Consider the following 16,678-nt stretch of genomic DNA (forward strand, 5'->3'; position numbering starts at 1 on the left):
GGCCGGGGCGGGGCCGGAAGTAGCGGCGGCGGCTCGGCCGAATTCGGTGGCGCCACGTCTGGCTCGGGGCCCCCTCCGTGACCGGGCGGCGGGAGCGGCTGAGCCGTCGTCTCGTCTCTTCTTCAGCGGCCGGTTCGTGGCGCGGCCTCGGCGGCGGCCAGGAGCAGCTGCAACATGTCGGACCTAGGGGACTGGTTCCGAAGCATCCCTCTGATCACGCGCTACTGGTTCGCCGGCTCCATCGCGGTGCCGCTCGTGGGCAAGCTGGGCCTCGTCAGCCCCGTCAACCTTTTCCTCTGGCCTGACGCCTTCATCCACCGCTTCCAGGTACGGCCCGCACTACCGCTCCCGGCGTGCCCCGCGGCGCCCGCACAGTAGCTCGCTGTGAGTCGCTGTGCGCGCGGCCTTCTGGGAGTTGTAGTGTGCGGCCGCTCTGCGGGGCCTCGCTGGGGCTGTGCGCGGGGCCGGCCGCGCTGGGGGCGCCACGCACCGAGACAGCGCCCAGGGGTGACCGGGGTGAGCAGAGCCCTTCCCGCGGGAGTGGAGCCGCCTTCCCGCTCAGCCTGGACAGGGCCTGCGGGCTGGGCCCGGATTTACCCGGGGCTCTGCCCGCAGGCCCAGAGCCCCCACCGCGGTGACGGGCTGCGCGTCCCCGCCAGGGTGACAGAACGAGGGCTGTCTTGTGCTTCATCGTGGTGTGCTTTTTTCTACATTTTTTGTGGGAATTGTTCTGGTGAGTGAGGAGCTCTGTGGCTGTGGCTACAGGTGGCTTGCCCAGCTCTGTGTCATCGTGTGGCCGTAACTTTGGGCTTACAGGGTGTGCAAACATCGCAGACTGCAGCTGGCCCAGGCGGTTTTGAGGCAGAGCTACAAGAGAGGCGTGGAGCTCCTGGGGCGGGTGCAGCAGGGGGCCACAAAGGTGATCAAGGAACTGGAGCATCTCTCTAATGAATGGCTGAGCGAGCTGGGCCTGTCCAGCTGAGAGGGGACTTCATCAGTTTGTCTGAGTATCAGAAGGGAGGTGTCAGAGGATGGACAAATGCCGACGGGCAGAAACTGAGCACGGGAAATTCCACCTGAACTGGGTGACCATGCACAGGAACAGACTGAGCAAGGAGGCTCTGGAATCTCCCTCACTGGAGTTATTCAAGAACTGTCTGAGTGCAATCCTGGGTCATGTGCTCTAGAATGACTGCTTGATCAGGGAGGTTCACCCAGATCACCCACTGTGGTCCCTTTTAACATGACCTACTCTGTGATTCTGTAACGGAGTGCATCTTTTGCACCTTCTGGTTTGGGATTGTCAACTTCTGTGCTTAGGTATGGTCCATGTAAACTAACACCTAATGCCTTGAGGTGTCAGACATGCAGTGCTTCTGGGTGCAATAGCAATATCAAAAGTGGTCACAAACTGGACATACTTCTCATTGCACTGTGATGTTACAGGTTCAGTGTTGGGGGAGAGCACTCATTGGAGGAGCTGCAGACAAAGGAGGAGAAGAGATTTCAATTTTTAAATTTCTGTTATATCGTCTCATTATCTCTTCACTGAAGAAAAAGAAATTAAAGCCATGGCTTTCTCTGTACCTCGATTCATGTGTTGCTCCCAAAATTTAGTAGCATAAATGAGTTTTTTCCTCTAGTTCTGTTATTCCTGCTTGAACTGTGGTGTTTGGGATCCTAATACTCAGTTTGGAAATTCAAGTTGCTGCTTGAAGAGCTCATTCAGGAATGACCAGACATTTACTGTCCTTGCTACGTGCTGCCATGCAGCTGGCTGTGCCCAACATTCATAGCTGGGAGATTGTCCCAGAGCAGATCCCGAATGCTCAGAGCAGCACGTGCTGTCTGGAATGGTACAGCAAAGGCTGTGAATTCCTTGGCCTCTGTTCAGCAGGGAGGAGTGGGTTTTGTATGGCTGTTTTTTAAACAGGGTAGCATCCTTGCCAATGAGTCTCTTTTGCACTGCATTAAAGACTCACTGCTGCAAAGATGTGATGGAAAGCAGATTGAAAAGTTGTGTGTTACTTCTGGTGAGGTCTTAATAGCTTTGCTTACCAGACTGAAAAAACACCACATCTGTAAAAGCTGCTGAAGCAGCAGCAATCGATACTTGGGCATTTTTAATCTTCTTCTTGATGTTCCAAGTGTTCATTCATTATCAAGTAATGAATGTAAATAAAAAGCCTGTGCATGTGAGTTCATTCTGCAGTTTATAAATCTGTCTTTCTCTTTTGATGTGGACAGATCTGGCGGCCGATAACAGCAACCTTCTTCTTCCCAGTGGGGCCTGGAACGGGATTTCTCTACCTGGTGAATTTGTATTTCTTGTATCAGTATTCATCACGACTAGAAACAGGTATGTTGATGATTAAATTGTGTGCACGTGGTGCACCCTGCCTGGAGCTGATAAGAGATGGCTCATCTCTGTGCCAGCTTATGCTGGTCAATGTGAAACTGCTCTGAAAACTGATTTTCTGTGGCTGGCTCCTTCCCTTTGGCCATTTAGGATCTGAACTTGATACTTGTTTCAGTAGGAGAGCCTGGTGCTTTTCGTTGCTGAATTTAAGGAACTGCGACAGATTAAAAGATGATGTTTACCTCTGTTTTTTTGTATCTGATGTTTTTTATCAGAGAAGGGTGATAGAGCATAATGTAATAATGGGTTTATCCATTGGGAGAAAATAACATCAGGGTTTTTTTTGTTTTATAAGGATGCTTATTTTTGTTATTCTGTTGTCTGTGTTGAATTGAGAGATTCAATTCCTACAAAGGATGTCTACCCCTCTACCTAACAGATACGTGGAAAAGTTAAGGGACTAGAAGGATTTTCAGTTAAGGGGAAACATTAAGTGTAAAAAAGGAGATCAGATAATAGATCATTTCTCTCAAAAAAGGGATTGTTGGTACAAGGTAGCTTCAAAACTGGTTTCGTTTTGCATGCCCAGTTCATTAAACCTAGACAAAATTTGGTTCAATTGACATAAATAATTAAAGTATTTGCAAAGCCAGACTCTTCCTGAAAGCCTTTGTGAACAAGAATTTCAGTATAGTTCTAATGGAATCTTAGAACTGATGGTGTAAAGGGGAATACGCTGAAAGATGAGGTTTGGGAAGTCCCACAAGAGAGAAGAGATCCCTGGTAGACCCACCATCCAGAGAGTATTGTGGAATCATATTTAATCTTAAGAAGAGTAGCAGGAAATGGGAGGAGTGGTGCCAGATCATATTTGTTTGTTTTCTTAGTGAAAGTTGAATACTGGTTTAATAGCTGGGAATGGTTCCTGGTTCTTTTTGAGCCTTTCTGCAGTAGTTTATGAGCACGTGAGAGTGCTGGCAGTTCTGACTGGTCAAAAGTAGGTGTAGTAAGAGTTCCTGCTTAATTATGAAAACTAAAAGATCTCACTGCTTGTAGATATACTTACAAAATGCTCTAGTTGTCTGTGCTGTGGCACAAATCTCTTGAAAGGGAGGAAATTTCTGCTGTACAACAGATCCGGATTTTGAAACTGAGAACTCATCTGTGTTGTTTGAATCAATGCATTTCTTTTATATTACAGTAATTTTTCTGGGTATAAATGAAGTCCTTGGTTAGGTTGGCCTTTCTTTCTGTGAAAAAAGCCTGGATCCTTCTGTAGTTGGCAGGTGTATAAATTGCTGATAATGTTTACAAATGGAAGTCTGCATTGGTCTATGCCTCCTTTTGTCTGTGAAACTGAGACAGTGAAACTTCTATTTTCAGCATTGTGCATGGTTTTTGAGCATACACTGCTGCTGCCTGCCAGCTTCAGATTTAGCTGAGAGAAATATCTGTATGGTTTTGTACTGTGCTTGTGCTTTCCTAACAGGCTTACATGTAACTTCCAAAGGAAAGGGAGATGGATGTGGTTTTGATTTGCTTTGGTTGGAGATGGATATAACAAATATCAACAGAGTAAGCAGAATATGCAGAGTTCACTCCCCAGCTGTATGAATGATGAGATTATGTGTCTGCAGCTCTTCCCAGATGACAGGATTATACCCAGGCCTCATGGAAGGCCCCATGGGATAGAGCTCACCCCACACCTGCGCTGGGCTTTCTGGCAGTTTGTAGCCCAATTTGCTTAGATGTTCATTGAAAAGTCAACTTAAATGGCTTGTCTAATATTCTCATCAACAGTCTTGTAAATAATGAGAACCAAAAGAATTTGGAAGAATAATAATAGCTTTGATTTCTTCTTGCTTTGGAAGGATTCCTGAGCTGGCATTTCTACAGCCTTAGTCAGCTTCTTCTCTTTATTTGTTTTTATTTGTTGTGTGGCAACAGTAGAAAAAGAACCTTCAATTTCTGTAGTTTTACAACTTTAAAACTTTCTGATATATTTTTCAAAGTGTGTTTTTTTTTCCTGTCATGCAATTTGCTTGGCCAAATTTAAACAATAAAACTGGTATTTTAGTAATTCTGTTTTACATAGGTTATTCTAAAATGCTAATGCTTAAAAGTAGATTTTCTTCCCTTAGGAATACTTGTGCTCACATTAAGCAGTGAGCTTAATTTCTTTCTAGGCATTTTGATGTTTAATCAGAAGCATGTGATTCAGGTTGTCTGTGATGTGCTGTGTGTGTCACTGTCATTCCCACTGTCACTGTGTGTCACCCCACTGGTCTGGGTCTTTTTCAGCAATATTCTCAGGCTTTCCTGCCTGGGTTTATATGAAAGTTGATGGGAGTCTTGTGTAGGTGCTGAGGTCTCCATCAGCCTTTTGCCGCAGTTAGCAAGAGTGAGAGCCTCAGCTTTCCATGTTTGCAAGGAGTTGATAGGGGGTTGTTTTTTAGTCCTTGTCTCTGTCAGGTCTCAAACCCAACTAAAGATCATCTAAAGATAATTTCATTTAATACAACCTGCAGGGAATGTTTCTCTATTATTTTTGTTTCCAGTGTCCTGAAAAAATTGACACATATTTGGAATGGAGAATTAGACAAGCAGTACAGCTTAGAAGGAACAGAATGTGCTGCACATGCATACCCTCCTTGTCATGTGTGCTGATATTTTCTGGAGTAGAAAAACCATTGCATCTCTTGAGTCTGATGAGATGACGCAAAGAGGATGCAATTTGCCTAAGTAAGGGCTGGTTTTCACATGACTCAGTCATTAAGCTTGGTATTTCTGATTTTGCTGTGCATATGTGTTTCCTGATTTTGTGCTTCTAACCTGCTGTTTCATATCAACAATGGGTCCAACTCCATTTCTGAAGTCTTATGTAGCTAAACTACTTATCTCCAGAGTCAGTGTGTTCTTTTTAAAGTATAGACACTGCTTGTGCTCTAATGCAGTAGGCTGAATGTCTTATTTTTCAGTCTGTAGGTTGTTCTATTCTAAGGCATTTTAGAATTTAAAAAAAAATCGTAGACCACAGACTGCATGCAAAGCAACTGTTATTAACTGAGCTTTCTTAGACTCTGAAAAATAAAAGTTGTCCTAATTTTTAATCAAAATTTCAGTGCCTTTCATAATGATTCTTTTTATTTTCAGGGGCTTTTGATGGAAGGCCAGCAGACTACATGTTCATGCTCCTGTTTAACTGGATCTGCATTGTTGTATCCTTTTCATCATCAAACTTCGAGAAATATTTTGGTTCTGCTGTTTTTGCCTAAAATATGTTCAAAGACCAGGCTTTATCAAGGAACAGTTTTTAAATGTAGCAAATGTTCCCAGGTGAGTTTGTAGAGTTTATAAGTGTGTAACCTTCCTGAAAAGGTAGCGAGTGGCTTGCAGGGGGAACACTTACTGATGTACTCTCCAGAGTGTGCAGTGTGGGACTCCAGCTCTGCCTACACAGAGCTGAGCACCTGCTGGCTGAGTGTCCCTGGTGCTGGCTGGGTTGCTTTGCTGAGCTGCTCTTGTGTGGGCTAGCACTGAATTTAGTGTGTTCAAGCTGCTGTGTGCACAAAGGACTGATCACTGCTATTCCCTGAAATTCATGGAGAGACCCTTTACCTGCTGGGTACAGTGTGAGTCTGTGAAAGCAGTGTTGTGATATCTTCACTGAGACAACTTCCTGAAGAAGCTGGGCTTGTTTGTTTGGGAATGCTGGGAAACATTTCTGTGAGCTTTGCTGTGCCACCTGAATTTTCTTTTAGATCTTGAATACAAAACTGGGAGGAGTTGATAAACCAGGGGCTTGTGGCACCATTCAGAGGGATGTTTCGAGGCTGGATAAATGGGCTGGCCAGGAATGAAGCTCAGCAAAGAGTAGTGCAGAGTCCTGCTCTTGGCAAGGAACAGCCTGAGGCACCAGGGCAGACCAGGGGCTGACAAAGCAAAGCATCTTCCAGAGAAGGCCCTGGTATCAGCTGGACGTGAAGTTGACCCTGAGCCAGCAGTGTGCCATCATGGCCAAAGTGGCCAAAGCGGCCACCAGCCCCTGGGCAGCCCTAGGCAGAGGAGTGCCTGCAGGTTGAGGCAGGTGATTGCTCCTCTCTGCTCAGCCTTTGAGAGATGTTTGGGGGCTGCACCCAGCTCTGGGTTCCCAGGTACAAGGGAGACATGGACATACTGGAGAGAGTCCAGTGAAGGGTCATGAAGATGATTAAAGGGTTGCAGTATCTGTCACATGAGAAGCTGGGAGAACTGGGATTGTGCCGCCTGTGGTGTTGTCATAGAATCATACAGCAGTTTGAATTGGAAGGGACCTTGAATGGTTATCAACCCCCTGCAATGAGCAGGGACATCTTCAACTAAATCAGGTTGCTCAGAGCCCCATTCAACCTGACCTTGAATGTTTCTAGGGGTGGAGCATCCACCATTTCTCTGGGTAAACTGTACCAGTGTTTCACCACCCTCATGGTAAAACATTTCTTCGTTACACCTAATCTGAATCAAACTTTTTTTAGTTTAAACCCTTAACACTTGTCCTATTGCAAAAGGCCCTACTAAAAAGTTTGTCCCCCAGCTCTCTCAGCCTTTCTCTAAAAGAGAGGTGTCCCATTCCTCCAGTAATTTGTGTGGGACTCTTCTGGTCCCACGCCTACAGGTCCATGTCTTTTCTGTGCCGAGTGATCTGGACACCCACAAAACGAAGCACAGGAAATTCCATTTAAATGTAAGAAAGACTGTTTTTACTGTAAGGGCAGTGAAACACTGGCATGATTGGCAAGAGAGGATGTGGAACCTCCATCCTTGGAGATGCTCCCATTCTGTCTGTGCTGTTGCTGTCTCCTTGTAGCAATTTGCAGTGGCACAGCAGATGGAAAAAAGGGAGCGGTGACATCTGTGTGAACCAGATAGAGCCAGGAGAGCTGGTGTGTAGAAATGCTTTATCAATACATTCTCTCTAGCTGCATTCCACTATGTGGAGGGAATTGCTATTCCTGCTAGTCCTGTCCAGCCACACAGTAACAAGGTGCATTTAGTTACATTGTTATGACGATGAAGGTTTTCTTTATGATTGCAGGCTGTTGGTTGTGAGCATTTAATTAATCTAATTGTGACCTGACTTTCAAACTTGTCATTTAAAAGCTAGTTGCTTGTTCCCTGTGTGATGTAAGATCCAACCTGGATGCATGGTCTGGGAAAATGTTGAATGTCATTTTATATGTATTTATGAACTGTTAAAAGCATCCTGATCATATTAAAATCATTCAGTGATTATTCCTACTTAGCAGTTACTGCAACAGGTTCTTTGAGCTCCAAGGTGGGAAAGGAGTATTAAAAGCCTAGATCATTGGAAATTTTAACCTAGAACACTGTAATATTAGTTTTGAATATTAAAGATTTTTGCATGTGTGTTCCACGTGTCTGCAGCTTTTTATTGTTGTAGTCTGTCAGGTTTTTCTGCATTTTCCTTCATGGTGTGATGACAGATAACTGGTTTGGTAATGGACATGCAGGTAAGTGTGGTGCAGTTTCTTAGATGATATTTTTTTACAAAACTTTGTAAAAAACTTAATGACTTTATAGAGAGTATTATTGACTTAACTGCAGAACATAGTTAAACTAGGCAGTTCAGATTATATCAGAATGGACTGCTGTGTGTGTATTGTTAATTTTTCAGATTGGGTTAGCCTCAGTTGAAGGTGTATGCTTGGATCTGGCTGCCACACCTAACCTAGTTAGGGAGCCAAGAAGTAAAAATTGTCTTTGTGCAGTGAGGAAATGCTCAGACTTTTACTAAAACGGACACAAGATGTCACCTATGCACTAGTTCTTCTAATGAATGTGGCTCTGCTTTCTCATTTTTGTATTTAAAAATGATTCTTGGATTTTTTTAATCTTCTCAAATTTAGTCCAGTATGCCTTTTACTTGCCAACAAAAGATTTTTTTTGTGAAAAATACAGCTCCAGTTTGAGACCAGAACTGTAAAGTACAAAATCCTCACAGGAATAATTATTATAGTTGTCTTGAGAACTGGTTTCAGTGAAATAATTCTTATCTCCCCAAATACTAAGGATGAAAATTGGGAAGTGTGTTGTGGACATAGCTGTGTCAGATAACTGCATGTCTTCACTCTGCCTCTGCCATTCTCATCTTCATCTGTCTCCAGTACCTAAAGACTGCACTGATATCTGTAGTATTCTATACAGAACTATCTTAGCATTTATTAGATCACTTCTCTGACTCCCTGGTAGACAAAAGCAGTGATCATGCATCTCTGCTCTGGAGTGAGTTGTGCTAAGGGCTATCCATAACTTTATACTTTAACTTTTCTGTGAGGAAGATAACACAAATTTTTGAAAAGCATGCTGGAGTTACCCACACTTTATACAAATTTTAGACTGATTGTGTTGATTTGTATATTTTTAAGAGGTACTTAATTTTTTTTATCTGCATACAAGGTATTGATTAAAGAAGAATAAGTTTTTTGATGTAAAAGTGTGGGGTTTTTTTAAAATAAGGGGGGTTTTACTTGTCTTGAGTGGCCTTTGTTGAAATTCAGAAGAGTAGGATAGCTAGGCCTCTATTCCTAAGTCAAATGCATTTATAGATATTAGATAGTGCTTTTTTTCAGTCAAATAAAAAGGATTTAAATAAAGACCGTAAGGTTCCTGTGTGGGGAGTCAGAGTGCACTGTGGGGCTTGTGAAAGGCTGGACTGATGTCAGGATGCCAGCTTTAATGTGGAATCTGTTAAATAGCAACACCCCTGAAGGGATGGATGAGTTTTAACCTCTTTTCCAAACACAGGAGCTGGTGACGGCATTCCAGCAGTTCATATAAAAGTTGCTGGTGCAGCCTGGCTTCAGTTCAGAAATCAGCTCACTGCTGTAAGTGTAGGTACGAGCAGAGCAGTTCTGCAGCTGCTCTTTCACTTTGCACGGCTTGGAGCCCTTTGCTTTGGCATGGTCCTGCCAAGGAGAATGACCAAATAGGTCCTCCTTAACTTTCTCCTGTCCAGGGCACATATTGAAAAAGATTCTTGGACAATCTGTAAAGACCTTAGTGCCGTACCATGCTTACAAACCCCTTCTGAAACATGGTTCCTCCTGTCTGTTTGAGTTTCTTGTGCTTCTGTGAAAGTAATGGTAACTTTTTGTTCTTTAAACATTGCAGTTGCTGATGATTCCGCTCATCATGTCAGTACTTTATGTGTGGGCCCAGCTAAACAGAGACATGATTGTATCATTTTGGTTTGGAACAAGATTTAAGGTATGTCAGACAGTATATTGGAAAGATTTCTGCCCCTAAGGTGCATATGTAGTGGGTGAGGGGCAAAATATAAATATTGTCTCTTATTAAAGGTGGTCTGTACTGTCACACAGACTACTCTGTGAGATGCAGCAAAGACAAAGTTCATAGTCTTCCATGTGGTATCACTCAGTGTGTCTTTGCTGAAAAGATGTCCTGACAATTCATCATTCTGAAAAAAAAGGAAAAAATTCCTGATGAACATTAGCCTGGATAAAAGCTGAATGTAGTGACAAAATGTTAGTATTTTAAATTGGTTTTTTTTCTGTGACCTTGGTTGTTTCTGTCAGATCTTGTAGAGAAGACTCTTTTGATCATTTCTAGACCTTTTCAAAATCAAAAACTTTAGGACTTTGTTCCAGATGCAAACTTGCTGTGGAACATAGGGTGCAAAAGGCACGTTTGCTTATAATGTTTGAATGATTATGTTTTGTCTAAAAATGTTAGCGATTGCTCAGTTTGGAGTAACCTTTTAAGCTTGAATCTGCTTAAGTTAATAGATCAGGACCTGTGTAATGCCTAAAGCATTGAGATGATGATCATGGTTATTAGTGCAGTGGGAAGTTGAGAACAGATTTACATCCTTAACTTGTACTTATTCTCTCCTCTGCATTCTTTTTCAGGCCTGTTACCTTCCATGGGTTATTCTGGGATTCAACTACATCATTGGTGGATCGTATGTATTTACTTACATGGCCAATTTGAAGTTATAAAAGTTCTACAGCTATTTAGCTTGCTGCTGAATTTAGGAGTCATGTTAAAATAAGAAGCTTAAAACTGTATAATCTGACTGATAATGCCTAGTGTCACATGGTGGTAATGTAACATAAAAGCAGAGGGGAAATGTGCATGTGAGAACTAGGGAGTAGAAGGTAGCTGAGGGGAGAGTAATGAGATTTTGGTGTATTTTCTAGTAACTCTATGCATTAGGCCTTCTCCATACTAAGAAAGTAACACACATTAAAGAAAGATGTCATCCCTTGGAACCAGCTATTATTACTGGTTTTAGAAACAAATTTAGCTTGACTCTGACAGTGCTGTTACTTCTTTCCCTCACAGACTTGTCCACCCTGATTTTTTTTTTTTCAGTTTGTTGAACAAGGGAAAATGGCAATAAGCCCACAGCATGCTATACTAGCACTTGTTGAATTTTTTGGTGTCTCTTTGGTTTTTTTTGACTAAACCCCGTGATGCAGAAATCCCCTCTGTGCACAGTGTGGGCCCCTTCACAGGGGCCCTGCACTGACTGGGGCCTCTTGGTGCCGCTGTAACATAATCAGTGACAATAACAAGTTTGTGGTTGAGTTATAAAAGGAGGAGATAGTACAGCAAAACCAAATTCCCTTTTCTGGCTGTGCCTCCTACTGACTCATCTGTCACTTGTGAAAACTGCTTGCTGTTAGGTACCTGCTGTTTCTATGCATGACAGAAGATACTCAAGGGCCTCCAGTCGGCAGTGCTTTTACAAAACTGGGAACAAAACAGTTCAGTGCAGCAGGAGAAAGGTTGTCCAGCGAAAACAGCAGTAACTTCTCTAGCATTGCAGATGATTATTTTGGACACTAATCGCTATACGGTCTAATTCCTCAATGTAAACAAGTATTTAATTGTGTTTTCAGTACAGAATGTAGAGAAGGCTTGGAAGAGAGGGTGGAACAGACCATTGATGTGTTGGCACAGGAGGGTGGCCCTTCTAAAGAAGTGGCTGCAAAATGCTGAGGGAAGGGAAATTTCCTGTGTCATGACCTTGGCAAAGCCTGGTGGCAGGTGAACAGAAGATTGTCATTTATTCTGAGAAGACAGCATATGAAACCATTTTTTCTCTTTTGCTTTACAGAGTCATCAATGAGCTGATAGGAAATCTGGTTGGACACCTGTATTTCTTCTTAATGTTTAAATATCCAATGGATTTGGGAGGAAGGAATTTTCTGTCCACACCTCAGTTCCTGTAAGCTGACTTGATTCTTTACCTCACTATTTGTTTGGTCCAATTTTTTTGTATGGTTCCTCAGACATACCTTTGTTGGGATCATAAAGTGTAAAATACTTTGCTAAGTCAACCTTCTTTAGACTCTCATATTGACTGAGCTGCTGAGTCTTTAAAAAGGTTGAGTTACTTGTATGTAAATGGCCCATGTGAGTGTTTGTTGCCCCTTGGGATGGCTTATGTCTTTACCCACTGTTAAGAGTGAGAGTAAATGTCATCGTTCTGCTGTTGAATTGAGCTACAGTAAAGAGAACTCCCTGACAATTATCAGATGTTATATAAAAGAAGTTTTATCCTGTAAATTATCTGTTTTCTGTATCCTCATGTATAGTTACAATAGCTACCAGTTCAGCAATGTTTAACAATAATAATTTTAGACTTGTTCGGGTCTATAAATGTTTCTGTTTCACAGTCTGTACCAGTTGCCCTCACTGGGACTGCAAGTCTTGGTTTTTGAAGTGCTTTTTCTTGAGATATGTTCATTGTTTTGGCATTGAAATACTATGATCAGAAGCCAAAGTTTGTAGTTCAGTTGCCCTTGTCTGCATCCTTCTGGGCTGCAAATATTTTTCCTCTATCAAACTTTAGTTAGTAACTCAGGTAACCCTTTTTGAGGCATAAAGTGTTGAATTACAGTTAAACTTTCTGTACAAGTTTCAATGAATAGGGATCCCTTATATTCTAATTCTGTGCTTGCAAGCCCATCTGGTAAACTTAATTTTCCTTAAAAATTAGAAGACAAGGTTGTTTTTAAAAATGTCTTTCAAGGTGGTAACAGCTCTGAAACTGCCCTCAATCTTGTCGGTTCTGTGCAATCCTCTTGGTACCATGCACATCCCAGAGACTGAAGTTTCTCAGTATTTCCATTTGTCATTGTGCTGAGGGCTGAAGTTCTACTGGGAAAAGCCAGTTTTATTACACAGTGTATCAGCTAAGAGGAAGTGCATGCAAATGTAGAAAGCACAGCCTTGGCATTTAGCTGGCCAGGTTCTGCTGTTTCTCTAACTCCTCCTCTGCTTTGTCCTAGTTACCGCTGGCTGCCAAACAGGAGAGGAGGAGTGTCGGGCTTTGGTGTCCCTCCCGCCAGCATGAGGAGGGCTGCAGAAGATCAGCAGGGTGGTGGAAGACACAACTGGGGCCAAGGTTTCCGGCTAGGGGACCAGTGAAGAATTCCTGCCCTTGGAAAACAGCACTCTTCAGTTTCAATTGGACGTGGAACCAACTGTTCCTGGTGCAGAGCATGCTAAAGAACTGAGCTCTCTGTAGTACTCTTGGATTTAATTGATTAGAAAGAAAGAATGTTTCTGCTTCAAGAGCAAATTAAAAACTCCAGAAGGAAAAAAATGTAGTTCTTGCTCCAGGTTAGCCAGTAGTGTCCAGTGTGATTCTGCCATTAAAAATAAGCCTTCTTTATACAGTATTGTCTGTCGCAACAGGATCCATTGGCTGTCCTGTTCCATGATGTGATGGAACAAGCTAGTGGGGTTCAGTCTTGCCTGGTATGTAAAAAGCTTTCTTTACCACAGTAAAGAAGAATCTGGTGTGAGGCAGATGTCTCAAACAAGCCCCCAAGTTTAGGAAGCTGACTTTTTCCATAGCTGTGCTTAAGTCGCAGGGTCTTTGGAAACATTATTTAAGTGATATCTCTGCTACATTCATAAAGCAAATTGCAAATGTTTCATTTCTGTTATTAAGCTGTGTTTTGAGCAGAGCTGTTTCTTGCCATGCAGCATTTATCCTACCTGCTACATCATGGCCTGGGCAGGGCTAAGGATTAAAGGGCTTTTGAAATGGCAATAACAGATACAGAACTGACATCTCTGAAAGCTTGTTCTGGTGAAACTGAAGTCTGGCGTGTTTTTTTCCCCGCAGATCTGTGAATTCTTGGCTTCAAAGTTTCTCTTTTGATTGCCAAATTGGGTAGCATAAATACTGCTTAAACTAGAAAATTTAACACTGTTGTGGTTAAGGGTACTGGCTGCAGCATTGTTTAACTGAATCTTCAACTATATCTTAAAAGCTTTAAGACGTCTAAGAATCAAAGCTGGAAATAATATTTTGCAGGGTGAAGATACAATATAACAGGTTACTGCAGGATTCTTTCATTGTCAAATAAGAAGTTGCATACACTGTTTATTAGTATCTACTTTTTTTTGGTAAAAACTTTTGACATGAAAAAGGGAATGATTCTGTACAGTAGTTTTCCTTGCATTGGGTTCCCCTGGGCAGAGCACGTGGCTAAGATCCAGGCAGCTGTAATGCCAGCTTGTTACTGACTCACTGCATGCTCTTGAGCAAACTTCTTACTTATCTGAGTTTTCCCAGCTGTAAGGAGGACTCGTGCATGTCACACAGCATTCTTGCAAGACAGCTGTCCCTGACCTTCCTAGCTGGGAGCTGCTAGTGAGCAAGTAAGGCTTAGGTTTACATAAATCCAACACTTCAGCTAGGAACACAATTACTCTAAGCTTAACTAAGACTTCTAAGTCAGAATGTAGTTGCTCATTTTTTGTTTTATACTTGGAGGAGGAAGAGCATTGTCACTAGGATAAGTTTCGAGTCTGACTGAATTGATCTTCAGCATTTGTCTGTTGTTTTACTGGGTAGGTGGGGCACAGAAAACTCTTCTGCCCAAACTTAGGTATCTCAGGTAACTATAAGTAAGTGAAGTGAATCTGGGCTGATACATTTTCATTATGATTTTGTTTCTTCACTAAACTTGGGTTCTGAAGGTATAAAAACTTGTAAATACTAAGTGATGTAAAGCTGAGTGGAAAATAAGCAGACTGGAAATTTAAAAAAATGCATGTTCTGTGTCTTCACTGCAACTCAGTTATGTTGATTTGGCTCATGGAGAAATGTAGAAAACTGATCATACTGTGTGCTTAAGTTTTACAGGAACTTGGAGTTTAGAAATCAGCTGCCATTTTTGTGTGTTTAGTGATGAGTTTAAGATGTTCTTGTCTCTTTCTTTGTGTAAAATGGTAGGTAGGAAGGAGGAGTGGAGGAGTACAATGTTGTAAATACAGATTTATCGCTGACCGACAGCTGTTACTTGATGTGGACTTGAATAGTCAGAGAATCATCATTTTGATAGGAGTCTTTTTAGTCATAGGAATATCACAATCTCCAAAGCATTTGTCTTCAATTGAGTCAGGACCCAACTTTTAAGTGAAGATGCAATAGTTTGTGACTCAGTTAAACCCCAGGCACACTCAAACTGCAAAATATCTCTGTACAGAAGGCCCAAAGGAAGTCTTGAGAGAGAGAAAGCACAGCAGAAGCAGTACAAGCACATTGTACTGGCCCAATGCACTGCATGGGGTCTTGCTTTCTAGGATGTCCTCCTTCTCTAAATTAAGAGGAAAAGGTTTGCGAGGAAAATAGACTTCTTATAAACCTTGATTAGCTTCTGAGCTGCTTCAGGTCCATTTACTTTGTTTATGGAAAACTCACTTCAGAATTCTATATTACAAGCTTAGTTTGTTTGTTTCTCAGTTTGTCACTTGACCTGAACTGCTGTTAGTCCTCCCACATATATTGATAATGGCAGTCTCTTGTTAAAATGAGTACTTCCTTTCTTATTTTGTACAGATACTTTCCCTTTTTGTAATCAATTTTTGTTGGCAAAGTTTTAAATTAAAATTTTAATCTCTGTTACTGTCTTTGTTTTGCTAAATCATATTTCAAGACAAGCCTTGTGATCTACAAGTCCATGGGTATTGTCTAACAATTGCACTGTGACGCCATCTCCTGCTGTTGATGAAAGTACTCATCCTGCTGTTGATGAAAATGACCTGCTTTTGGGTGGGAGTCTTGTCTTCTCTGAACAGTTGCAAAACCATGAAGGCATTTTCTTTGTGTCTTGTTTGCACCATGAGTTTTGACAGATTGTGTCCTTTCTGGGCTATTACCATTTTACAGCTGTTTTTTCTGTACTTGATTATTAATCCTTTGTCATCTGGGAGAAAGCATCTTTCTACTTACCCTCAAACTTTGTGGGATTGATACAGATCATTTACTTTTCCAGAGGTAAGCTTGGAATTCTGCAATACCCTCTCTGTCCAGACTGATGTGCTCTGCTGCCAGAATTCTGTTTGAGACTCTTACCATAACTGATTTGGAGATGGAGACATTGGGCATCCTCTGACTCCTCCAGCCCTCAGTGTTCATCTGACTGCTCTTTCCCTGTTTGCTACCATAGTGACATCAAAGAAAATCATGGACTTGGTACATGAGCCACTGAATGAATTAGTTGTGCTCCTTGTACTGAGAAGGCTGGGTCCAAACTGAATGGAAGAGAGTGGCAAGTGTGTGCCTTTTGATTTTACTCCAGCTGCATAAAGAGTCAGCAGAAGAGCCAAGAATGTGAAATCAAATGCTTCATCTGTCATTCCTGTCACTTAGTCTTGGCAACAGCTCCTCTCTCAGCACAGCCCAGTGATGTGGTGTTCCAATGACTTAATAAGAAATTATCTGTTGTCATCCAATGGTTGCACTAGGAAAACTAGTCTTTCAAGTGAGTCTTTGAGAGTCTTTCCTTTTCAGGCGAGCGTATTGTTTGCACTGCAACATAAGATTCTTTCTGTGTTTATGTATTGCTGTGTACCTTATCAGGGAGGAAGATTGTTTTATCTTGGTAGTTCAGGTCTATCTTGGAGAGATACATTCCAATTTACAGTCTGAAGCTTCTGATACAACAAGCCACTTTGTAATGACTCTGTAATCCTGTTCTGCCTCCATAAATTAGGATGATTCATACTCTGCCTTGTTCTGTGCTAGACTTAGGATGATGGATCCATCTGTACTTGCCATAGTATGACAGAGCAGTAATTTTGGTGAAGATGTTCTTAGCATTGCTATCGCCTCCACTAGTAAATGGATTTTCTTGCCTAAGCATCCCTAGATTCTTATTTTGCCATGGATGATAGTAACAAGTGTGAAGTTCAGAATTGAGTCTGTTGTCATGATTTGATTAATTAAGCTAACTACTGTAATATGTGCATATTAAGCAGAAGTACTTACAT

At 42.0% G+C, this 16,678-nt stretch overlaps 1 protein-coding gene and 1 long non-coding RNA gene across 2 annotated transcripts; both read left to right on the forward strand.

Moving 5' to 3' along the window:
* Positions 1 to 6: 6 nt before the first annotated feature.
* DERL1 (derlin 1) lies at positions 7 to 14,930 on the forward strand. The gene is made up of 8 exons (XM_063418490.1): positions 7 to 327; positions 2,248 to 2,359; positions 5,513 to 5,577; positions 7,843 to 7,869; positions 9,530 to 9,625; positions 10,288 to 10,340; positions 11,502 to 11,612; positions 12,679 to 14,930. The coding sequence occupies exons 1-8, from the start codon at positions 175 to 177 to the stop codon at positions 12,815 to 12,817; spliced, it is 756 nt and encodes a 251-aa protein (XP_063274560.1). The 5' UTR covers positions 7 to 174; the 3' UTR covers positions 12,818 to 14,930.
* A 22-nt stretch (positions 14,931 to 14,952) lies between these two features.
* LOC134561500 (uncharacterized) lies at positions 14,953 to 16,547 on the forward strand. Its single transcript, XR_010082940.1, has 2 exons — positions 14,953 to 15,458; positions 15,682 to 16,547. It is a non-coding gene; the product is annotated as an uncharacterized LOC134561500 (long non-coding RNA).
* The last annotated feature ends 131 nt before the right edge of the window (positions 16,548 to 16,678 follow it).

This window comes from Prinia subflava, chromosome 1, assembly GCF_021018805.1.
Source record: "Prinia subflava isolate CZ2003 ecotype Zambia chromosome 1, Cam_Psub_1.2, whole genome shotgun sequence".
NCBI classification, from domain to species: Eukaryota; Metazoa; Chordata; class Aves; order Passeriformes; family Cisticolidae; genus Prinia; species Prinia subflava.